The 25202-nt window shown below is 45.5% G+C and overlaps 1 protein-coding gene across 3 annotated transcripts in view; it reads right to left on the minus strand.

Annotated features, from left to right (window-relative positions):
* The window catches only part of LOC143958174 (pulmonary surfactant-associated protein D-like), a 605930-nt gene extending 581049 nt beyond the window's left edge, over positions 1-24881 (minus strand). The window contains exons 1-6 of one of the 3 annotated variants that reach the window (XM_077467639.1): positions 24756-24880; positions 22320-22512; positions 19856-19927; positions 17057-17101; positions 13712-13795; positions 9276-10845 (exon numbers count right to left, since the gene is read on the minus strand). In XM_077467639.1, the coding sequence (XP_077323765.1) occupies positions 10484-10845; positions 13712-13795; positions 17057-17101; positions 19856-19927; positions 22320-22494 (738 nt within the window). In that variant the 5' untranslated portion in view covers positions 22495-22512; positions 24756-24880 and the 3' untranslated portion in view covers positions 9276-10483. Of the gene's footprint in view, positions 1-9275; positions 10846-13711; positions 13796-17056; positions 17102-19855; positions 19928-22319; positions 22513-24755 lie in introns of those variants that run through there. The other 2 variants (XM_077467640.1, XM_077467641.1) reach the window with 2 other exon arrangements.
* Between the last annotated feature and the right edge of the window lie 321 nt (positions 24882-25202).

Consider the following 25202-nt stretch of genomic DNA (forward strand, 5'->3'; position numbering starts at 1 on the left):
CAGGACATGCAGGGAGAGAGAGGAGCTGAGGGAGGAACATCAATTTGGGGTGGTAAGCTGAGCGCAATACCTGGCAAAGTTTAATGCCAGGAGGGAAGTTTATGTGGAAATATGTGAAAGGTTGGAATAGCAATGAGTGTGTGTTGGAGCCCTGCAGAGTTTGCAGCCAGGAGCGGACTGACAACTCATGGGGCCCCCGGGCAATAGGAGAAGATTATGGGGCACCCGGGCAATAGGAGAAGATTATGGGGCCCCCGGGCAATAGGAGATTATGGGGGGCCCCCAGGCAATAGGAGATTATGGGAGGCCCCCAGGCAATAGATTATGGGGACACACAGTATACACACATACAGTATACACACCCAGAATACACATACACACACTGAAAAGGTACTGGAGATGCGGGGCAGCTATAATAAGCTATAAAAAAACACCGATTTTTACATATTGTCCCTGGTTTTATTGAGGCTGGCAACCCTGATGGGGCTCCTTAGTGGCACGGGGCCCTCGGCCAGTGCCCAAGTACCCGAATGGTCAGTCCGCCCTTGTTTGCAGCCCCCCAAGCTAACATACATCTCCTAAGCAGGAAGACATCACTATCTCCCCAAGCATACTGTCCAGATAATGTGCAGTTAATTTATGACCTTTCTGTTTAACACTGTGTTATCCAAACTCTGTTGTCAGGTCACCTTGAGGCCAGGTGACAGATGCACACCGTAGGGATCAGGAGTGCACCACAAGGTTGTGGACCCTACGGCTGACTGCTGCGGACGGGAGACAGATCCCACTGGGATTAGAGCGTAAGATTCCGTGGGGCGCGGAGTCTAAGAGCCAGCAGGTGTTCCCCAGAGCCTCAAGTGGTGAGGATGGACTTGGCTGCAACTGGCTCCAGGTCGCAACCCCCAGGGTCCCCCAGCCCACACCCACAGTAGGCAACAGGAGGATAGGGATGGTGAGGGACAAAGCCAAGGTCGGGGCCACAAGCAGACAGGAATAGTCAGGGACACGCCAAAAGGTCAGGGTGACAGGCAAACACGGATAGTCAAAGACACGCCAAAGTCGGTAACAGAACAACAGAAGAGCACACGGCAGGTAACAGGAAGCTAACACACAAAGGTTGATCAGCGGGGATGGCCTGCAGTGCACAGGTTAATATAGAGTTCTCTGATAGGAGCTAGGGTGGAGCCATACCAGAGGATGGATTACAAAAGCAGTCAGGTGAGGGTCGGCTGGTCTCTAGAGAAGAACACATGGAGACAGGTAAGCAGACGAACTCTATTGCATAACCATGACAGTACCCCCCCCTCTTACGAGGCCTCCCCTTTCCCCGCCTGGGACCAGGTTTAGAGGGGAACTTCAAATGAAACTTCCTCAACAGAAGAGGTGCAAAGACCTCGGAAGCCGAAATCCACGACCTCTCCTCAGGACCAAAACCTTTCCAGTGCACGAGGTACTGGAGAATACCTCTACAGAGTCGGGAATCCAAAATTTGGCTAACCTCATACTCCTGATCATCCTCAGAGACCGGTGATACGGTAGAGAGAGGACGAGAGAACTTATTGAGGACTAAAGGCCTCAGAATGGCAACATGGAAGGAGTTAGTTAGTTTTGAGGCTTTTGGGAATCTGGAGCTTGAAACAAACCAGATTCAGTTTAGAAATTATGGTGTACGGACCAATAAATCTTGGGGCAAATTTGAGAGAAGGAACCCGGAGTTTAATGTTCCTGGTGGAGAGCCAGACTTTGTCTCCTGGCTGAAGAGAAGGTGGCTTCCGCCTGCGACGGTCAGCAAAACTCTTGAATTTGTTGGCAGTAGGGATGGCCGAACAGTTCGCCCGGCGGTCGTTTCGCGGTGAATTTCGGCTGTTCACGGTCCGCCTGATCAGCGGACTATTGCCGCCGTTTGCCCGGCGGACTTCCGCATTTACTGTATAAAAGAACTTTGACTTATGATGACACATCCATCATGGGGTACAGGACAGCCAATTGAGACATTACAGCACATGGACACTTGGACATTCCCCATAACTTATAAATACACCCGATCCGGCGGCCATTTTACATTCTTTCTTCTGTCACTATAGGGAGAGGTTGCTGTGTGGAGCAGGGAGAGATTGCAGTGACCCAAATCGCTAGCTATTTGGTACACAAAAGTTCTTTTCAGGACTGGTATGGGTGTTAGGTGTAGTTCAGGATATAGGTTTGCTGTGCTAGAGATTGTTGCAGCAGCCTTAGGCCGCGTACACACGCGCGGACTGTTGGCCCAACTTTGTCCGTCCAACAGTTTGAGCGAACAGTCCGCTCAAACTTAGCATGGACGGACATGGCCACACACGACGAACGAACAGTTTGCTGAAACCGTGCGCGATGACGTGAACGGCACGTACGACGGGACGCAAAATACGACGTCCTATACACTGCATTATAACTTTCGGCTTGAAAATCCTTTCTGAGCATGCGCGGAACTTAGTTTGACGAACAAGCCTACACACGGGCGGACTGTTCGTTGAAACAAGGTTTCAGCGGACAGTTTTTCGGAATTTCCGTAAAACCTTGTCCGTCCAACTGTCCGCTGAAGCTGTCCGCTGAAAGCCCACACACGAGCGGACTGTCCGCCCAAACACTGTTCAGCGGACAAGGTTGGGCCAACAGTCCGCGCGTGTGTACGCGGCCTTAGTGTCTTTTGTCAGTTTAGAGAAAGGGACAGGACGGTGTGTGCTGCAGGGACAGGCAGTTTAGTCATTAGCTGTTACTATCAGGTCCACAAAAGTGCTATTCCAGTTATTGTTCCAGTAGCCTCTGTTTTGTCAGTTTATATAGGGACAGGCAGGAAGCAGTGTGTGAGGCAGTGAGGCTCAGTTTAATCAGTAGCTGTTACTATATTAGGTCCACAAAGGTTCTTTTCAGGACTGGTATCAGTGGTATGGTAATAGGCTTGTACACGTATAATATTCTTTCTTTCAAATATAGAAAGAATATTATACTTGACTGCTGCCCTTCTGCTGAAGTCTGCTAATCAGTCAGCCCTATACTGCAGCAGTCCTTCATCGGTATAGGGACTGACGTACAGTCTGCTAATCAGTCACACACAACCTACTTGTTCCACAAAGGTCTTTATAAGGACTGGTAAGGTCTAGGGTGCTACAGTACATAGGGTTGAGTGAGGTACAGTCTGCTACTCTATAAGGACTGGTATAGGTCCACAATACATAGGATTAAGGTGCACTACTGATGACCGCTGCCCTATACTGCAGCAGTCCTTCATCGGTATAGGGACTGACGTACAGTCTGCTAATCAGTCACACACAACCTACTTGTTCCACAAAGGTCCTTATAAGGACTGGTAACCTGGTGTAGGGTGCTTTAGTACATAGGGTTGAGTGAGGTACAGTCTGCTACTCTATAAGGACTGGTATAGGTCCACAATACATAGAGTTGAGGTGCACTACTGCTGACCGCTGCCCTATACTGCAGCAGTCCTTCATCGGTATAGGGACTGAGAGTTTTGTCACAGGGTCATTTAAAAAATGACAGGCAGAGTAAGAGGCAGGCCCTTCCGCAGGGGTGGTAGGGGTAGGGCAGGAGCAACAGGCTTGAGCCAAAGTGGGAAGTTGCAGAAGGTGCGTTCAATTACTTTAAAGGACGCACCAGACTTGGTTGAGTGGCTCACTCAGCCTTACTCTTCTGCACCCTCCTCATCCTCTCGATCTGCACCCTCTTCTTCACTCTCTGCTATGTGCACCCCCAGAGACACTACCACCAACAACACCACCACCACCACATACCTTCCGCTTGAGTCACAGGAATTATTTTCCGATCCATATCAAGACATTTCTGATGCGCAGCCACTCTTGGCATTGGATCAGGAAGAGCAGGTAGCAACAACCGCTACTCAGCAGTCTGACGACAGTACCCAGATCAGCCCAAGGAGGAGGTTGGTCCCCGGTGTTGCTGCCTACTCCGAGATCTCTACTTATAGCGGTGGGGAAGGTGATGTCGATGATGACGTGTCTAGTGATGTCACGTGGGTGCCCACAAGAGAGGAAGAGGAGGAGAGTTCAGAGGGAGATATGGACCAGCAGATAGGGAGGAGAAGCAGGAATAACTTACATTGCACAGGAGGGCCAAAGCAGACTGCAAATGTATCAGGAGCGAGTCATCGACCATATACGGTCACATCTGGTGCTCCCAGGACACCGGAACATGGCTCCGCAGTGTGGGCTTTTTTTAACGTGTCCGCTGCTGACAATAGCGTTGCCATCTGCAATCTTTGCAGTCAATGCATTAGTCGCGGTAAGCCCAACACTCACCTAGGGACGACCGCCTTAAGAAGGCACATGAGCAGCCATCACCGAGCCCAGTGGGAGCAACGGAACACACAAAGCCACACTCCAGGCTCTGACCGTCCAGCCTGTGTGAGCCGTGTGAGCCCATTAATGGAGTCTGTGGACAGGCACACTCTGTGACATGTTACAAACCCTCCAGCAGCACTGAATGTGCGTTCAGAAAGAACACTGGAGCAGGACAGGCCTGTAGCTCAATTGCATATTGAGCAAGCTCTGGCCAGTGGTCCATCCTCAAGACCCAGTAACCCAGTGGATGCTCTGTTGGGAATCTTGAAGTCTGCTCTTGCCCCTAGATATCCCTGCACTATGTAATGCAGATGTTGGTGATGGTTGCTTGAACCGATCAGATCTTGGCGCTGAGGACTGAAACATTTCTGAAGGCATCGGTCAGCTGGCCACCTTCTCCACCGCTCTTTCTCTGACTGAACGAATCCTCAGCAACACGTTGTCCAGCACCAGGAAATTGTAACCTCCCTGGGTCTGGAAATGCATTGCACAAACTTTTCTTCAAAGCCCCCTGAAGATGTTTCATCCTCTGCTTCCTCTGTCAAGACAGGATGAGTTTTGCAACCTTACCCTTGTAACATGGATTAAGAAGGGTTTGCTAGCCAGTAATGATCCCTCTACTTGATACCACGAATCCTAGGGTCCTTTTGCAGACTTTGCAAAATCATAGAGGTCATGCAGCGTAAGTTTGCCAAGGCATTCGATTTTGAGTCCTCTGGGTCACCAAGGATCACATGATCTGCAACTACCTCCTCCCAGCCATGTACAAATCATTGAGTTTCTGGGAACTGAAAACAATCCCTTGAAGACTGTTGCTGAGTGTTATCCTCCACGTCCATGTGGACACAATCCTCCTCCTCTTCTTCCTGTGGGTTTGACGGGCCCACAGGGATACTATCTGGATAAAGGGGGCCTTGAGAGGTAAGGAAGTCCTCCTCTTTCTTCTGCTGTTCTGCCTCAAGTGCCCTGTCCATTACTCCACAAAGCATGTGCTCCAACAGGAAGACTAGAGGGACAATATCACTGATGCATGCATTGTCACTGCTCACCATCCTTGTGACCTCCTCAAATGGTGACAGGACAGTGCATGCATCCTTGATCAGTAGCCACTGGCACCATGAAAAAAGCCAAGCTCCCCCCTGTCCTGGTGCCATACTCACACAGGTACTCATTGATGGCCCTCTGCTGCGTGTGCAACTGCTGCAGCATTGCCAACGTTGAGTTCCACCTGGTGGCCATGTCACAAATGAGGCGGTTGGTGGGCGGGTTGCATTCCCTTTGAATGTCAGCCAGCCGAGCACTGGCATTATATGACCAGCAGAAATTGCCACAGACTTTTCTGGCCTGCCTCAGGAGATCCTGTAAGCCTGGGTACCTGCTCAAGAACCGCTGCACCACCAAATTCAGGATGTGATCCAAGCAGGTAACATGAGTCAAGTGTCACTGTCGAAGGGCAGAGAGGAGGTTGGTGCCATTGTTGAATACAACCATTCCTGGCTGAAGCTGGTGTGGTGTCAACCACCTCTGAGCCTGCCCCTGCAGAGCTGACAGAATAGAATCTCTGCCCCAGTGTGTTTTCTGTCACCTAAACAGACCAACTCAAGTATCGCATGCCATCTTTTTGCCTGAGTGCTTGCATAGCCCCATGAACGCTTACAGAGCACCACTGATTCAGAGGACAAATCTGCAGAAGAAAAGGCCATAGAGGAAGAAGGAGAGGAGGGGTGGAGGCAAGAGCTGTGGCAGAATCACCACTAGCATTTTGGAGGCATGGTGGAACAAGCTCCAACAATACTGAACCCTGTCCTGTATCCTTCCCAGCTGCCAGCAAAGTTACCCAGTGCTCTGTGAAAGAAAGGTAGCGTCCCTGTCCATGCCTGCTGGACCATGACTCAGAGGTCATATGCACCTTACTGCTGTCCAGCGATGCCAAAACATTGCCTTCCACGAGAGCCAGAATGGCCTTCCGTGAAAACCACCAGAAGTGTAGTAGCAAGTGCACTATGGTTGCACTGTATTGTGTACTGTGTACACCACCAGAAAAGTAGTAGCAACTGCATTATGGGTGCACTGTATTGTGTACTATGTACTCCTAGAAAAAATAGCTGCGCTAAAACTTATAAAACAAAATTATAAAGTGACATAATCTTTCCAATTTCTTTACAAAAATCCCAAAGCTTGCAAAATAGTGCCAAAGTAGTCATTTCCAGGTATATAAGCAGTCCAAAGAAGAGGGAAGATGAATAGGATGCTGAATCTCAATCCCTTTTCGGTGACTTACAAAACCACCCTTTACACACGTAGCAGGTGCACCCAGAGGAGAAAGGAATTATCCACCACCAAATTAAAGGAGGCTTACCAGCTGCCAAGATCTCTTTTTTAAGGAGATCATACGAGCTTGCAAAATGGTACGTTCCTGGTCCCCTTACTAGGCTCTGTTGATAACTCCAATTTTCCTGCTCCCTTCTTATAGTATATCTCGTTCCGCCACGATCATTTAGCAAGACAAGAAAAGAGAAGCTCCCATAGCATAACTCCGTAAAATTTTATTAAAATGTAAAAAATATAGTAACAACTCACTAATTTCCAGCAGAGTATAAGCGTATAGCGTATAGAAAAACACGAGCCGGCCGGCTCTCTCCTGTTTACACTGCCTGCCCTTCCTGGTCAACGTGGAAATGCGGTGACGTCAGCACGCCGCTCACCCCAGTACTATGTACTCCACCAGAAAAGTAGTAGCAACTGCACCACAGGTGCACTGTATTGTGTACACCACCAGAAGTGTAGTAACAACTGCTCTACAGCTGCACTGTATTGTGTACTGTGTACACCACCAGAAAAGTAGTAGCAAATGCACTGCAGTCAGATATAGATGCAGTCAGGAATGCACTGCAGTCAGATATAGGCTACACTGGATGTAGTATATATATATATATATATATATATATATATATATATATATATATATATATATATATATATATGAAATACACTACAGCTAACTGAATAACCTGCCTGCTCAATCTAAATCACACTATCTCTCCATCCACACCAACAACACTACACAGGACCACTGTGATGGCAGCCTTATATAGTGTGAGCCATGATTGGCCAAAGGCACCCTGCCTTTGACCAATTATGGCTCTCTTAGCAGAGGGCGCTGGGATTGACCAAAGCATGCAGGTCATGGTGCATGCTTCAGCCAATCATCATATAGCAATGCACTGCTATCTCGCAGTGCATTATGGGGCATTCTGTGGTGCTGGAATTTGCTGCAAACGCCCCATGATGTTCGTTTTTCGAGGAACAGCGAACACCCGATGTTCGAGTCGAACTTATGTTCGACCCGAACATTGAGCTCATCCCTACTTATGACATACTTCTGAGGATGCCAACCCTTGTATTTGCATCAAGAAACATTTGTCCTCCAGATTCTATAATAAATTAGTCTAGAGGCTGGCTTCCTAGTATTGATCAGGGTAGTCACCACTGAGCTTGAAAGCCCCCAATCTTTTAGAATGTGGGTTTCAATAGCCAAACCTTTAAATTGAGATTGTAAGGTAGGGATGAAACACTGGTCCCTGCAAAAGCATGTCTGGACGTGGTGCAAGGGTCCATGGGTCCCCACTGCCATCTTTACGATTTCTGCATACCAGGATTTTCTGGGCCATGCCGGGGCTACAAGAACCGATGGGGGCAGTATGTACAGGAGAGGAGATTGAAGGGTATTATGGGGGCAGCATGTACGGAAGAGGAGTGTGGAGGGTATGATGGGGCAGTATGTACAGGAGAGGAGTGCTGAGGGTATGATGGGTGTAGTAAGTACAGGAGAGGAGTGCGTAGGGTATTATGGGGCAGTATGTACAGGAGACGAGTGCGAAGGGTATGATGAGGGTAGTATGTACAGCAGAGGAGTGTGGAGGGTATGATGGGGGTAGTATGTACAGGAGAGGAGTGTGGAGGGTATGATGGGGATAGTATGTACAGGAGAGGAGTGTGGATTGTATGATGGGGGTAGTATGTACAGTAGAGGAGTGTGGAGGGTATGATGGGGGTAGTATGTACAGGAGAGGAGTGTGGAGGGTATGATGGGGATAGTATGTACAGGAGAGGAGTGTGGATTGTATGATGGGGGTAGTATGTACAGTAGAGGAGTTGCGGAGGGCATGATGGGGCGGTATATACAAGAGAGGCATACAGAGGTTATGATGGGGGTAGTATATACAAGAGAGGAGTGCAGAGGGTATGATGTGGTGGTATGTACAGGAGAGGAGTGCGGAGGGTATGATGAGGGTAGTATGTACAGGAGTGGAGTGCAGAGGGTATGATGGGTTAGTATGTACAGGAGAGGAGTGCGGAGGGTATGATGGGGTGGTATGTACAGGAGAGGAGTGCGGAGGGTATGATGGGGGCAGAATGGGGAGGGATTTTGTGCTGTGTCTGTGGAGCGACTATGAAATGATGTCCCTCAGCTGGGGGGTAAGAAGCAGCTCTGAGTGATGTCTGTCAGCTGGATGTATGAAGTGGTCTGGGGGTGATACAAGCTGGAGGGGGGTTGGGGGCAGAGAACTGGTCGGATAGTGATGTGTGTCTATAATAAAAAAAAAGCTCATCCACTAATATATACAACAATACTACTCCATGAAAGCAATCTCCTGTATTAAAAGATGCCAGCCTCTAGCACTCTGTGTATGCCCAGATGATGTGATAGTAATTGATGACCATTCACGTAACCCTATATTGCCCCTGGTCTGAGCTGAATAATGTGCCCGGGTCTCCGGCAGTACAAAACTAAGCCCATTGTTTACCTTTCTTAGGCCTTACAGGAAATCACCCCGATAGCAGCCCCACCCAGCACAAGGTTTGTTTTCAGAAAAAGTTTCCAACTTAAGCTTAGGAGAAAGAAGAGTCCACACAACGACAGACATTTTACTCTTTATTGGAACACATTTGATTCATAGTTGATTTACATTAGATTATGTCAGTCATCCCAATGGTGATGGTCTATTCCTTAAGTTGCAAGCAGATAGAGAACAGCATAGATGGGCGTCGAGGAGCAGCCCAAACCTTTAGGAGTTTTTTTCCAGAGTCCTACATCCTAAGCCAAAGGGATATGAGTATCCCCAATGAGTCCTGCACCTCCTTTCCTTGTTTCCCCTCTATTTTAAACCCCCAGGAAGTTAAAGTCTAACATATATAACTAAATATTAACAAATTGTGAAGAAACATTTACCAACCCATTTTATTTTTAAGACTAAGATCAGGTGTGGTCCTATTTAGTAAGTTCAGTAATCGGTTAGTCTTTTATTGCCTTAGCAAAAGATTATTTCTGATTGGTTGTTTTGGCTTACTGTCACCGTGCATTATTTATCTTTGCAAAACATTTCTGAAAGAGGTACATATTTAGAAGAAACATCAAAACTGGAGATACAGTGATAAATCCTAAATAAGATGTAATTTTTCATATAGTCACATGTATTTAATGCTTTTCAGGAGAATAACCGAACACAATCACCAAAATGTATTAAAGTGATCGTAAACCTCGGACATGAAATATGAACAAAGCATATCCCTCTATAGTCTGTACATATCTCAGTCCAGAGCACTAAGTGTCATTTCTGTCTGCTGCTTTATTCCTCTGCTATGTGTATGAGTCACTTCTGACAAGTTTTTTCTGACATCAAGTGCCTGTGATTGACAGCCTCAGCTCTGTTCCTGTGTGCTGTGTGAGGGGGAGTGTATCTTCCCTCCAATCAGCTCTCAGCGATACCCTCACTGAGCTCTGCAGTGTGTGTGTTGTCATCCCCCCCCCCTCCCCCACTGCTTTCTGAAAGCTCAGAAGAGCTGCATAAATTTTGAACTTTGAAGGTCTGTAGAGAATATAGGACCGTAGATAAACAGGTTCAACTTAAGTAGGAAGATTTGTTTCATCTCTGTGTATCATCTGAGGCCAGTCACTTCACTGGGTTAATGTAAGGATTTACAACCCCTTTAATGCTTGGTATATGGAGTTGCGCAAGAGAAAAAAGGAATGTAGATTCTAAAAGTTTGGTTTTTGAAAAATTATAAAAGGAGAATTTGAAGGATAAAAGAGGAGTATGAATTCTAAGAATTGGAATATTTGCACTGATTTAAAACTCACAAATGAAAAAACGTCTGCTTGCGCAATTCTCATCATTCCACCTTCCATCATCCCACATTTCCACACAGTCCTCATTGTTATTAAGGTCGTTGGGTTCACCTGGGTACCAGTTGAAGTATCTAATGGCTTGTCCAGACAGATCTCTAAAGTTACCCTCGTACTGCAAGTCATTCAGACCCAAGAATGTGTGCATGTTAACCGTTCTGCGGAGGGAGAAAACGGCTTGGTTTTCTTCTGGGGTCCGGGGTAAGGCCAACTGACCTCCGTTCCTGGCACAGGTGGCTTTGGCCTCGTCGTAAGTGACTGCAATACTATTCAAAATATAGTTTTTCTTTCTGATTCTTGCAATGTCTTTTCCAAGTGAAAAAAGTGTTATAGTGGGAAGAAAGGAAAAAGAAAACATTTTTATCATGAGATTTCATGGAACACATAGTAGAAAGTAACATCTGCCACTTTTTATTAGGTTAAAGCAGGGGTGCCCAACCAGTGGCCCGGGGGCCACATGTGGCCCGCGGAGCCCTCTGATGTGGCCTGCGACCTCCTTCTCTGGGATGGCGGATTGGCAAATCCAGATCATGGGTTGCGGACCCGTCATCCCAGAGCATCTGTGTTGTTACTGAAGCCGGCGGTAGAGAAAGCAAGCAGAGCTGTGTAAGCTGATGCTTCCTGCATAGCGGTGGCTCTTGTCACAAGCGGAGTGATACCAAATGCATTCTGCCTGGGACAGCAACAGGAGGCGATACCTGAATGGAAGATTGTTATTAAAGGTCAGTTATTATCAGTCTTATATTATTAGTGTATGCATGGGCATAACGGTGCAGTGGTTACTGGGCTGCTTTCAAACTGATCCGCAGGTGCAGCACACCTGAACTGCACCTGCGGATCAGTTTGAATACAGCCTAGTAACCACTGCACAGATATGCCCATGCATTCCTGCACTGAGGCATAGACTTCTCGTATTACCTACGGGTTTGGTGCACTTTCAGAAAGTGGACCACACCTGCAGGATATAATAGAAGTCTACGGCAAAGTGTAGCTAACCCACAGGAAAGACACAGGTGCACTGCGCTGCATTCGTGTGAAAACAGTCTTATACCCTGCACACACAGAAAAAGTCAGATCGGATTATGTTGTTGGAAAATCCGATCGTGTGTGGGCTCTATCAGACTTTTTCTGTTGGATTTTCCGACGCACAAAGTTTGAGAGCAGGATTTAAAATTTTCCGACAACAAAGTCCGATCATATAAAATCCGATCGTGTGTAGACAATTCCGACGGACAAAGTGCCACGCGTGCTCAGAATAAACTAAGAGACAAAAGCTATTGGCTACTGGCCCGTTTATAGTCCCGAGGTATGTGTTTGACGTCACCTCGTTCAGAACGATTTTCCGACAACTTTGTGTGACCGTGTATATGCAACACAAGTTTCAGACAAAATCCGTCAGAAAAAATCAGGCGGATTTTGTGGTCGGAATGTCCGACCGTGTGTATGGGGCATCATGCCCTGTACACACAGTCGGAAATTCCGACAAAAAAGGTCCGATCTGATTATGTTTCGGAAAATCCGATCGTGTGTGCGCTCTATCAGACTTTTTCGGAAATTCAGATGGAAAAAGTTTGAGAGCTGGATCTACAATTTTCCAACAACAAAATCCGATCTGACTTTTTCCGATCGTTTGTAGAGAATTCTGGCGGACAAAGTGCCACACATGCTCAGAATAAATTATGAGATGAAAGCTATTGGCTACTGGCCTCTACGTAGTCCCACTGTACGCAACAAACGTCACCTCGTTCTGAATTTTCCGACAACTTTGTCCAACCGTGTGTATGCAATACAAGTTTTGGCCAAAATCCGTCTGAAAAAATCAGACGGTTTTTGTGGTCGGAATGTCCGACCATGTGTACAAGGCATTAGGCCCCTTTCACACAGTCGGTCAAACCCAATCAGATCCTCCATTCAGCTCTATGAAACAGCAGATGTAAGACCATTTAAACTACCTCCAATCTGATCCGCTAAAAAAAACAGAAGAGGATCAATCCCTTCTGTCTGGCCCTTACTCTTCAAAAGGTTGGGCACCCCTAGGTTAAAGGGATCCAGCAGGTCAGGGGTGTCCAAACTTTTTTCAAAGAGGGACAGATTTGATGAATTTAACATGCGTGAGGGTCGACCATTTTGCCTGACATTCTTTGAACCATTAAAATTAAAAGCAAATTAACTAATACACTGTCCAACGAAAATTATCTTGCCTTTGTGGCTGTGTGTGGTGAAGAGTCTAAGGATGAGCTTGGGTGTGTTATTTGGATATTTATCGGCATATAACACGCACCTTCACTAAGAGGGAAGTTTCCGGGAAAAAAACCTACATTTTAGATAAAGAACTGTGAAGCAAAATAAGGGTATACGGTATATACGGTATCCTGAGTGTGGGATTTGTTAGGGTCCGCCAATATATATATATATATATATATATATATATATATATATATATATATATATATATATATATATATCCAAATCACTAGTGGGGCCGCATTAAACTGGAACGCGGGACGCAATTAGCCCGCAGGTCGGACTCTGGGCATGCCTGCTGTAGGTGAACAACTGTGGCAGCCATTGATGATCTCCATCTAATAATTGTCATTTAGAGGGCTCAGCTGCCACCAGATGTCTAAACTGTAGACTCAGCAGTAGCTCTTGTTCATCTAAACATGTACTCCAGGACACCTAAAATCATCCCTTGTAGTAGGGCTGCATCTGCAAGGCAGGGTTAAATGCTTGTTTATGACTAGAGAACTTGGTAAAGCACTTTTACTAGCCTGATCCTCCACTCCTGCAGGCTCCTCTGCACTGCTAGAGCAGTCCCTGCAGCCTGAACTCTCCTATGCTTCTGTGGTCTAAGGTCTTCTGCCTTCAGACCAATGAACTGCTTTTTTGATTACTACTGCAAGGGAATGCTTTTAGGTTTTCTGGAGTTGGACTTTAAGCTTGCCGCCCAAATTTTGAGCATTTGCATTATTGGCTCAGTAGACTACTGATGTTGACTATGAGCTGTGGACATCAGCAGCACAGGTTGGACCTCCAATTCTTTCAGGTCTCCTCCCGCTACTGAAGTGTCCAAAGCAACGGTCTCTTCTGCGTACCCAACTACCCATTGTCCCCAAATACAAGATATACATTACCCAACTGAAAGTAGCCCCGTATAAAGCATCCAGCTAACCTTTTTCCTGATTCTCAAAGTTTGCTTGCAGATCTCTCAACCGTGAATCCATACCAGAAATTTGCAATTTAAGACTTTCGATAGCTAAGAAAAGAGTTCACACAATCAATTTGAATGTATTATATGCTAAATAAATTTTATGTTCAGGACTAAACATTAGAATATTTTTCTACTTTTCTTTGCTCAGGAGACATTGAGAATTAAGAATTCCAGTTTTCCAGTGTTTGTAGTGGGCACCATAAAATAATAACAAGTTCCCAAGATCTGAGCATTTACCGTATGGACTGCATGTGTTCCTAGGGCTTTAACATCAGCAGTGGAAGCATACAACCACCAAAATAGGAAGAATGGTCCTTGTACCCAAAAGTGATGTCTGAGATGTTCTGAAAAAGTTCCAGAACGTTTCTGCTGAGGAGTCTCCAGAGAGAGCTGGGCTGCTGAGGCTAGTGACCCTGACTAGGGTCGGTGGTGCGGCGGGCGGCCTGATTGATGGTGTATTCACATTGAGGGACACTGTTTTTTTTATTTTTTAATAAAGGATTTGTCAAAAACGTCTCTGTTATTTTTATTTATTTTATACACTTTTTTGGTGAATGGATAGGGGTACTATACCCGATACTCATTGACATGGGGGAGGGGGCCTCCAGATTCTGATAAGACCACAGACCCCCGTAACCACTGATCATGGTTGTGGGGATAAGGCCCTTGCCCCCATCAACACAAAGCACCCCCCCCCCATGTTGAGGGCATGTGGCCTGGTATGGTTCAGGAGGGAAGGGGGCACTCGCTCATCCCCAGCTTTCCTGACCTGCCAGGCTGCAAGCCCAGATAAGGGTATGGATTTTGGGGGCATGGGTTTCCCCTTAAAATCCATACCAGACCCGAAGGGACTGGGGGAGGACCCCGTTTTTTTTTTTTCTTTTTTTCTCAATAGCCGGCTGTGGGCAATTGTAAATGCAAGTCATTTTAAATGGGATTTGGTTCATTTTCTTTTCTTTAGAAATGTCTGTTTTTCTTTAGCTTGTTCTATATATGCTACAGATGCATTTTTTTAACATTTTGGCTGTTTTTTTATTTAGCTGTCAGCGGGGAAACCCATTGACAACTGACGACTCATCGGTTGTTAAGGACGCCGTGGCCAGCTTCCCGGCCCTGTTCCTTAACAATCAGCTCACACTGTGCCCTGACAGACATACCCTCACAGAGATAATCAGGGACAGGGGTCTGCTGCTGCCAGATTACAGCCCTGGACCTGTAAATCACACTTTGGCTAACTCCACTTATTGGATAACCTGCCAAAGGGACCACCTACTTTACATGCCAGCCCCACTTCTTCCATATGGTACAGCCTCCAAGGCCCCTATAGATTTTAAAAGATGGGGCTTTAGGCCAGAGTGAAGTCTGGAAGGAGTGAAGTCTTGAACAACATGCATGAACTTGAGAGGGTGGGTTTATCCTCTGGGCTCCCCAGGTTGGAGTTAAAGGCCTGATCATGGGATAATACTGTATAGCTTACATCAGGTTTTTTACAACTTAAGTGTGATTATCAGAAAACCTGTCTTCCCCTGTATATTTGCTTTCTTTTATTCCTTATACGGAACCTATTGTCAATAATATGGATTGAGGACTTGTTGAGTACAATCTGTCTTTTACTGTGTATATGGAATTGTACATTTATACTAACTGTTTGGATTGTTTATGTTACATTTCAGTAAAGGAAATTATTCTATAAGGATTCATGTTTCATTGGCTTACGTCCTAAATGTGCATCAAGTAGAAGAACCTTTTTAGGCAAAACAGTCTAATTATTGCAGGATTGGGATTAATTTAATTCACATCTTTTATAAGGGGAGAGAAGAAAGCAGCAAGGTCTGGAGAAGGAGTGGTGATGTAATAGTGGAGTGATTGGTCTGGGATGGTGGACAGTAGTCTTCCCTTGTTGCACCTCCTTTGCCCCTAAGTACTAGTGTTTTGGACCTTGTGAATGCAGTCAACTGCCACATTGCACCTGCAACCACGTGTGTACTGAGGCCTTGGACAAAGTATAAGTATTCTCCTTCCCAGGTTTAGCACCATCAGAGAAGCAGAACTGTGTGGTAGAACCGGTGGGGGTGAAAATCATCTGGATCTTGTCCATGAAAATCTCAAGGATTGGAAAACTGGCTTGGCAACTCCAGGTTACTGGAAGGCATTATGCGGACCATTTCTTATACGTATGTAAATGCACTAAAAAAAAGCCAACTAGATAAAAGTGATCCGGGCTAACAGTTTACATTGAAGGCCTCATACACACGGGTGATATAAAAAACAAGCTGTAAAGCTAGTACCGACGCCAGGAAAAAAGCATGTGAAAAATAACATTTTATCAGCTTTTTGCATTGGCATCAATATATGTTTAGCCACGCTAGATTTTAGCAGCTTTTCCCCGACTCTATTCAAAATCAATGGTTCCCTATGGGAGCCCATTGATTTGAATAGAAGTCACACCAAAAGTCGGATCATGATGATCTGACTTGCAGTGCGACTTGTGTGCTGAGCATCTTGAAGGAAAACCCCCTCGCCAAAAAATAAAAATAAATTGACGTGGGTTCCCCCCCCAATCTGTCATGGCACACGGCGGACCCAGCATTACACCGGTAGATCACATTGAGTCAATATTGGAAGAAGAACAGAGGTAGAAGACCTGGCAAAAGAGCGAGAAGACAGCAGAGAGAGAAGACCCAGCAGGAGAGGGAGAAGACATCGCCGAAGGAGGGAGAAGAGCCGGAGAGGGGAGAAGAAATAGGAAGAGACGCTGAATTTGCTTTAATAAAACACTTAAAAAAAACCTGTGTACTGTGTTTATTTTTGATACTTTTTTTAGGTGGATGGGTAGTGGTACAATGTATCCCATACTCATTTACATAGGATGGGGGGCCAGGATCTGGGGGCCCCCTTGTTAAAGGGGGCTTCCATATTCCGATAGACCCTCGCTGCAGACCCCAACAACCACCAGCCAGGGTTGTCAGGAAAAGGCCCTTGTCCTCAAGGCCTAGTATGGTCGGGGGGGGGGGGGGGCGCTTACCAGTGTCTGACGTTTTTACAGCTCTAGCGCTGGAGCCTCAGAGTGCGCTGGTCCTGGGGTTTTTTGGAACTTAAAATCCCCTTTGCCACTTACAGCTCAAAAACACCTGTGTGTGTGAGGCCATTGAATAACATGAAGAGACGTTTTTAAGCTGTAAAAAAAGCTCCAAAACACGGCTGTAAAAACGTCCATGTGTATGAGGCCTAATACTGAATTAAAATAAAGCAACATGTAATTATGTGAGCAAGAAACTTTCCCTTTCAAGAAAAATTGTCTTTTACCTGGACCCATGCTGTCTCCTCTTTCCCCTTTCGGTCCTTGTAGTCCTGTCAGTTATGAAACATATTTAATGAGAGAGTTAGTGGGGAAAAAAATTATAAAGTTATATCTTTATATACTGAGTGCAGAAGGGCAAAATAAACAACATCCTACAAATATCCTTTAGTCAAAGATCTTTATTTTAACCAGAGGTGTCGATGACAGTGTAGCGGTGCCCCCGTGGGGTCGCTGAGTACAGTAGTTCCACATTCACCTCCAATCACACATTTCTAGACAAAGAACAGTCCATCAGCTTGTTTTTGTGTTTTTTATTTGAGGGATTACATTTGGAAGGGGAAAAGGGAATATGGGATGCCCAAGTAATTGACCTTCTCAGGTGAACAAGGTATTTGGAATCTAAATTGGAATGTCTCTAAAGCTCCAATTCCTCCAGCACATCACTTCTGAGTAAACTCCACTTTCTCTAATGCGCAATACTTCATTCCTGGTACAACTAGCACATGGCTAGGCCCCACTCTGAATAAGGCCTAGCAATTTAAGATTCACCATTTGCTGGCAGGGGTACGCAGTCCCCTTTGATGTAGCAACCAATGACAATGAAAAAAATACTTGTGCTAGCTGTAACAGTCCTGTGCAAGTCCCGCCAGCCCTCCTGGCTGCAGCAACCTGTCTGGAATGCCAGTATCACCACAGTCTCTCCATCTGCCTCTACATCCAATCCTGGCATGTCTCTCCCAGATCTTCTCACTGTGCGTGTCACTCACCGACCCCGGATGCATCCCTCCTGTTGATTTGCCCGGCAATGTTCCCCGCTGCCCTTCTCCTGCTTCTGTTCAGGACACCCTTGATGTGGGTTGTATGAGAGGTCCCTTTACAGCTCCCGACCTCTGGCCCAAAGCCACCCCCCCCAGATAGGCCCCGACAGCCTAACCCTCCATAAATCAGTTCTTCCACCCGACAACTCCTCCCACAGCAGGCTGACCCTAAGTATATATATTAGAGGCTTGCCCTCTGCCGATGTAAGCTGTTGTGGAATCATGTGGTTCAGCCCTATAAGTGCCCCAAGCGCATCCTATCAGACCAGGGCCCCAATTTAATTCCCAGGTATTTTCAGAATTGTGTTGATTAAGTGGAATACGTAAGTCCCACATGCCTACCTACCATCCACATGGCAATGGGGTCTGGGAACACTTTAATCACAAACTGTTGGGTATGCTGTGGACCCTATAGCATGGGGATCGAGACCACTGGCACCAGCACATAGGGGAACATTGTCTGGGCCTACAAAAACACATTCCCTTCTTCCTCATGTTTGGATGTAGTGAGAGGCTCTCCGCGGACTTGCTGTTAAACACGCCAAAGCAAGCTGCCCCCTAAAAGCTCAAGGAATGGGTACAAGAGCAGTGGGAAAGGCTGAGCAAGGCTCAACAGCAGGTTCTTATCAGGAGGTGGATGAGGAAGCCACCCTGGAACTGTTGCCACTGAGTGCTAGTGAAAAACCCAACGTTATAAAGGGGAGTAGACTGGAAACGTTGTGGGAGACCATCCTGTACCGGGTAGAGAAACAGCCATTCTCACTGCTCTAATTATACAATGTGGTGTCTGAGGACCCTGAAGTCAACAGGATACATCTCCATCAGAATCTGTGTATGGGTTGGAGACAGCTCCATTAAGCCCCCTACAGACTCACAGGATTTTAATCTCGCAAATATTCCCCCTGTTAAAGAGGTCCAGTTGAGTGGTATCAGCCACCCATTGACATGATCCCCACTGATTATCCCAGGTCTAAAGATGAAACCACTGCCGCTTCTTTAGAAGATCACACAGCAGAGGACTGGGAAAGTTCTAGGAGTTCTGAGGAACTTGTGGACTCCTGTGAAGACACTAATGAGAGCCCAGGTGAGGGTACCCATGATAACCCCCAAGCACCTGAAGCTCCTGGGCAAGCTCAAGTAAATGACAATCCTGATGATGAACTGGAGGATTCCAGCGAGTTTTGCTGCCATATTTGGGCTAACCGGGGGGCAACTGCTTGCCAAATATTCTGTTGTACAACATACTGCTTGTTGTTATTGTGTTCTTTTCAGTTAACCATCTGTTTATGCTGTTGAATCTCACTGTTTTATTGTGTTTTGTGAGAAGCGATGCCGAGGACTGCATCTGTCAAAGCCGGGAAGTGTAGGCTGGTGCAGATTGACCTTCTTACACAGGTGGCATTGCTGCATCCACCATGCAGGGACAGTAGATTACAAGAGGAATAGGCATTCCTCATTTCTCTTAGGCTTTCATATGTGTCATTGGGTGGGCTGCTGTCAGATTGGAAACTGCCGCCCAGGTAACCTCTGTGGCCATCTTTAGTGAGGGCAAAACTTAAAAAAAAGCTCTACCTCACTGCCATTTTGAGTGTGGCTAGGTTAGGGAAAGTAACCTGCTTGATAGGGAGAGTGTTTCTAGCGTAGGGAAAGGTTCCAGCTGAGTGACAACACAGAGATCGTCGTCAGAACTCAGTAGTTCCACCTACTGCTCTGAGTGTTGCCACTTGTTTCATACTGCTGGATAGACTCTGTTATTGTATCTGGAATGGTCTGACAATATAACTTTGCATTTCCAACCACTGTGTGTGCCGTGAGTTCCCTCTGGGTCCCTACCACCTGGGCCTTTCCCCACCCCACAGCCTACGGGGTTTAGAAACACATCATTAAAATATCCATGAGAAAACTAAGCCATGCTTTTAGATTTGTTTTCATTTAAAGTCATACAAATCATTCATGTAAGAAGAGAGGGTTCAAGTTCCCAGTTACCTGGCTCCCCATTGGCTCCTCTGTCCCCTTTTGCTCCAGGTGGTCCGGCAATTCCTTGTAATCCAGGAGGACCTAATCAGTCAAAAAAGAATAAAAGCTAAAGTTGAATCTGCTTAGTTTTTGACCCCTCTGGTTCCTCCTTTACCCCCTCAAAAAATGTGCTAATGATGTTTTTAAATGCAGTTGTAACATTAAATATAGAATAAAATTATATTTTTCTTAATTCAGTGGTCAACAGTTAGACAAATGTTTGCAATTAAACTGAATTTAAACTTCAGAGTTCAGAATTTACCTGAAGCCCCTGTGTCTCCTTCTACTCCCTTTAGTCCTGTTGGCCCCTGCTCTAGGGTTGCCAACTTTTCTTCAAGTCAAACCCTAACACTTTAGGCGGGCACAGCAATTTATGTGTAAACTACATATATTTTCCTATTAAATAACATTTCTAATCATATGAAGTTAATAACAGGAGTCCCCTTTACATCAGAGTCCACAGAGTTCCCCCTTTATATCTGAATCCACAGATTCAGATCGCAAGGTTCCCTTTCACTGTAAGGGGGGACTCTGTAGACTATGGTGTAAGGGAGAACTCTGGGGCCTCTAACATATGGGGTGCTCTAGGAACCATGATTTAAGGGGGAACACTGAGAACTCTGATGTACGGAGAAGACTCTGATGTAAGGGGAAACACTGTGGCCTCTGGTGTAAAGGGGAACTCACCCCTTGGCAGTCAGAACCTCTCATCCAGATGTATCTAAGGCTGCCAGACTTAACATTTCCAGCTCCCACTTTCCTTTTCTGAGGCACGGTGCCGGGGATTGGAGTGTGGGCATAGACAGAGGGATAGGAGTGGGGGGAAGAGGTGCAGATTCTCTCTCTCTCCTCTGTGTGTGTGTTTGGGGGGAGGATTTGTTAGTGTTGGCTTTGAGCACTGTGAAAGAGTAACAGTCTCAGCTTAGACAACTGCAGCCAGCGACCCTGCTGGGAAGCCATAGACCAGTCTAAATTATATGTCCGGGTTTCAGGCAGTCAGAAACCTGGACGCATGATTCCAAACTCAAACTTTCCAGGGGGATCCTAGACATGTGGCAACCCTACCCTCCTCTCCTCTTGTCTACTTATCTTAGGGAGGAGGCAGATCAGGCAGACATGGATCCGGGCTGCAGCTCCTCAGTCTGGGGCCAACAGTTCTCCGCGCTTTGACTGCCAGTGCAAGTGACTGCCTGGCAAGGGGATTCCCTCCCCTATACTGGCAGCGCGCTGCATACCCACAGAGAGGGCTCAGCGTGCCAGCTGTGGTACGTGTGCAATAGGTTCGCCATCACTGTACTAGAGGGTGCTACAATACCTTGACAGCTCATCAGTTTATAAACCATAAATGAGGGACCTTGTGCCCTCTATTCTCCTCAAAAACATAAAAGTGTCTGGGCAACGCTATAGCTGCCCAGATTACTTTTAAATAAAAGCCCAAAGTCTGAAGATCCAATAAGGTTAAATTATATATTTTCTGAAGAACTATAAACAGCGATAAGTTTTTAACTAAGGAGATACTCTAGATCACTCTGACTCTGGATTTTGTACAGCCTGAGGAAGACTACATTAGTCATACCGGGTACATTTCCTGAGGACAATAAGCTTACAATACCAAAACAGGTAGTCAAATCTTCTTCTTACTGCACAGCTTGCAAAGGAGGATCTGTGACCAGTAACAAAAATTTGGAAGGCTCTTCCTGTACTTTTGACATCAACCCTTGATTAGAAATGTCGGGAGGGGGGGGGGGGTGGGGGGGTTGGTACAGGGCCACAGGCCACAGCAACTTCTGCAATCAATAATGATTCAGTACTGAATCTGAGTTGTCTAGTTTAGATTACTCTAAAACCCCCTTAACAGTGCCACTTCCACCACCAGGCCTCAAAGCAACTGTGAGGGCTGCTATGGCTAGTGTAGAGTGTGAGTCTGCTTAATAACGTGTTGGTGTAATACTTCCAGAAAAAGTGAAGGGAGTTCCCAGTTCTCCAGAATCATGGCTCCCAACTGTCCCTTTATTTGGAGGGACTGTCCCTGATTTGGAGCAATTTCCCTCTTTGCCTCCTTTCTCTTCATTTGTCCCTCATTTTGGCCTGATCTATATAGTTGTATATAAAATGCACTATTTATCTTTCAAAAAGTGTTTCCCAGTGCTAAACCTTTCATCCAATTTCTAAATTGCTGCAAATTTTAAAAGCCAATATAAAGGAATGGTAGTATAAAAAAAAAAGTTCTTGTGGATTTATCTAATCTTTTTTTTTTTTTTTTTAGTTAAATCTCCTTTAAGGGGGTGTGGCAGGGGTATAGCCCATACCAACATACTTTTTCTAGTAGGTGTCCCTCATTCCCATTTTTAAATGTTGGGAGGTATGCAGAATCCAGCTTGTGAAGTATTAGGCTACAGATCATTATTGGTATTAAAATTGTGTTCATTTTTACCTGGTTCACCCTTTGCTCCATTTGCCCCATTCAAGCCTGGTAGGCCGTTCTTCCCGGGAGCTCCACATGTGATGATTGAGTAGGCATTCTCATCAGGGTCTTTGCATATCTGTGTTCCTGGAGTCACTAATGCCACATGGAGCAAAAGTAGACAAAGAACCTTCATAATGGACATATTCCAATTACAGCTGGTCTGTATGAGAGAAAGAAACACCTGTGATTACTATTACAGCAAATAAGTTCCTGTTCTGCTCTAGGACGTCTACTATAGGTCTATTCTAGGAGAACTAGAGTCATTCCAGGACAGCTAGGGCTAGTCTAGGGCAGCTAGGACACTCAAGGACATATAGGGCTACTCAAGGACATCTAAAGCTACTCTAGGACATCCAGGAACAATCCAGAATATCTAGGGCTACTCTAGGACATCTAGGGCCACTCAGGGACATTTAGGGCCATTTCAGGCTATCTAGGGCTACTCTAGGGCATCTAAAGCTACGCTAGGAAATCTAGGGCCCCTCCAGGACATCTTGAACACTCCAGGACATCTGGTTCTACTCTATGACATCTATGGCCTCTCCAGAACATGTATGATTACTCCAGGACATCTAGGGATACTCTAAGACAACTAAATCTACTCTAGGACATCTAGGACAAATCAGGTCATCTAAGAACACTCTAGGACACCTAGGGCAGGCAATTGCTCTCCCGTTGCTTATAGTCACATTCTGTTTGTTCTCCTGCCATTCTGTTCGCTCACCCAGACAAGGTGAAATATCTGGTACTTTTTTTGTTGAAAGGGGCACACTACCCTTCCCTTTTTTTTTTTTTGCGGTGCAGTGCCAGATTTTTTATAGTTGCATTGGTCCAACTAGGATCTATGTAAGTATGCATGTTGTCCATTAGGTTCAAATAGCTTTCTGTTTTTGGAAAATAATATAATCAGAGAGTGTTTTTCAGAACATGAATAAGGGAGAAGTTGGGGAGCAGAGCATGCAGAGTGCAGTTGAGATCACACATGATTGAGAGACTGTACTGAATATAAACACGGGGGTATAGGTACAAAAACATTTACCATGTTGATTTCTTAAGCATTCGCACAGGTGCAAAAAAATTATTGCCGCATTGCTTGTAATATCATTATCTCCTATGATTATCAGCGCCATCTAGTGGCCATAATGCAGCATTTTACCTAAAATACCTGAATCAAAAAGATATTGCATTATGGCCACTAGATGGAGCCGATGATCTTAGGTGATAATCATTTTACAAACAATGCAGCTCTCATTTTTTGTGTCCTAATGCTAAACAATGCAGCTCTCATTTTTTGTGTCCTAATGCTTAAGACACAGCAATATCGTATATCTAGACCCCTAGGAAGCACTGTTTTATTTAATGATCATTTATTTTGTGAAAAAATCTACTTGATAAACAGGAAAAGTCACTGCAAATTATTCATATAGTTCATTTATTATGATTTATTACATTGCTTTATTAGGTAATTATGTAAGTTAGTGTTTAGAGCACTGCAAGTTTTGATTTATATTTATATACTAAAATTAAAGTTTTTGTGTCTGAAGTTCAGCATTAATGATATCAGTCCAGATCATGGAACTGCTGTGGGTCCAGGATCAGAGGGGAACCAGAGCCATCTGGCTAAGCAGTCATTTATATAGGTAACATTAAGCAAATACATTCGGATTGCATCAACAAGTATCTAAATCCAAAATAAAAAATTTAACATATTACAGCTCACCAGTCATTATTCTGTATGCGGTGACTGCATTTGTTTTTTTTACTTTATTTTCACCTGGTGATCCTGCCAGTAACATACTTCCTATCATATGGAGAGCATGCTTATTCACTATTCTGTAAGTGATTACAGATTTGTCACCCTGGGGCAGGACTACAGAACACCCCCACCCCTCTACTTATCTCCGTACCATGGGGGGAAGTGCTCTCTAGTGCACAGAGGTGGCTGGGTACAAAGTAAAAACTGCTTCACTGTGAAAGGGGTCTTTCGGGTGATCAGTGGGAAAAATGTTCCTTACAATAGTCGTCAGTGGGAAGAATGTTCCTTACCAGTGGCAGCTGGTGAAGTTTTAGGATGGGGGGGTGCCAGACCCCGTCCTTTTGACCCCTACCACTTCTCATAAGCCTCATCCCTTAGAGAATTCACCAACTCTGTGCCCTGTATTCCAGTTGCTTCCACCCATAGTGTCAGGAGTATACAGCTCAGCCTCACAGATCAGGGTATACAGCTCAGCCTCACAGATCAGGGTATATAGCCCCCCATGAGTACAGACCTCCCCAGGAAAAACCATACCATCAGCACAGACCCCCCAGGACAAGCCCCCTCCCCAACATCAGCACAGACCCCCCCCCCTCCCAGGGCAAACCACCTCTCCACCATTTATATAAATATAATTCAAATAGTACCTGAAAGTGTAATTCTATTCACTGACTTGCTCACGTAGAAATCTGAATCAGGTGTAGTGCAATAGCTCCAATGTGCCTCTATATATACTGAAAAGATGCTGGCCTACGTGGCAATCTAAATAAACAAATTCCTCAGGATGATATTTCCTGTAGGGTAACTGTGTAATAAAGATCACAATCTTTTCCTGAAAAATGTTTGAGTACAATGAAAGTGAAAATTTTTCTGCTCCTTACATTGCTTGTATAACATTTTATACAGTAAGTCTAGTAAATCAGCAAATCCCAAACTGGGTGGACACAGGATACATTATATGTGAAATGACCAATACGAGATACATTTTCAGTCCAGTAGCTAAACTGTTTAACCACTTAACCCCCCGGAAGAATTGGCTGCCCAATGACCGGGCCATTTTTTGCGATTCGGCACTGCATCTCTTTAACTGACAA

This window comes from Lithobates pipiens, unplaced genomic scaffold (genome assembly GCF_037356315.1).
Source record: "Lithobates pipiens isolate NorthernLeopardFrog02 unplaced genomic scaffold, aLitPip1_a1.2 Scaffold_59, whole genome shotgun sequence".
NCBI lineage: Eukaryota > Metazoa > Chordata > Amphibia > Anura > Ranidae > Lithobates > Lithobates pipiens.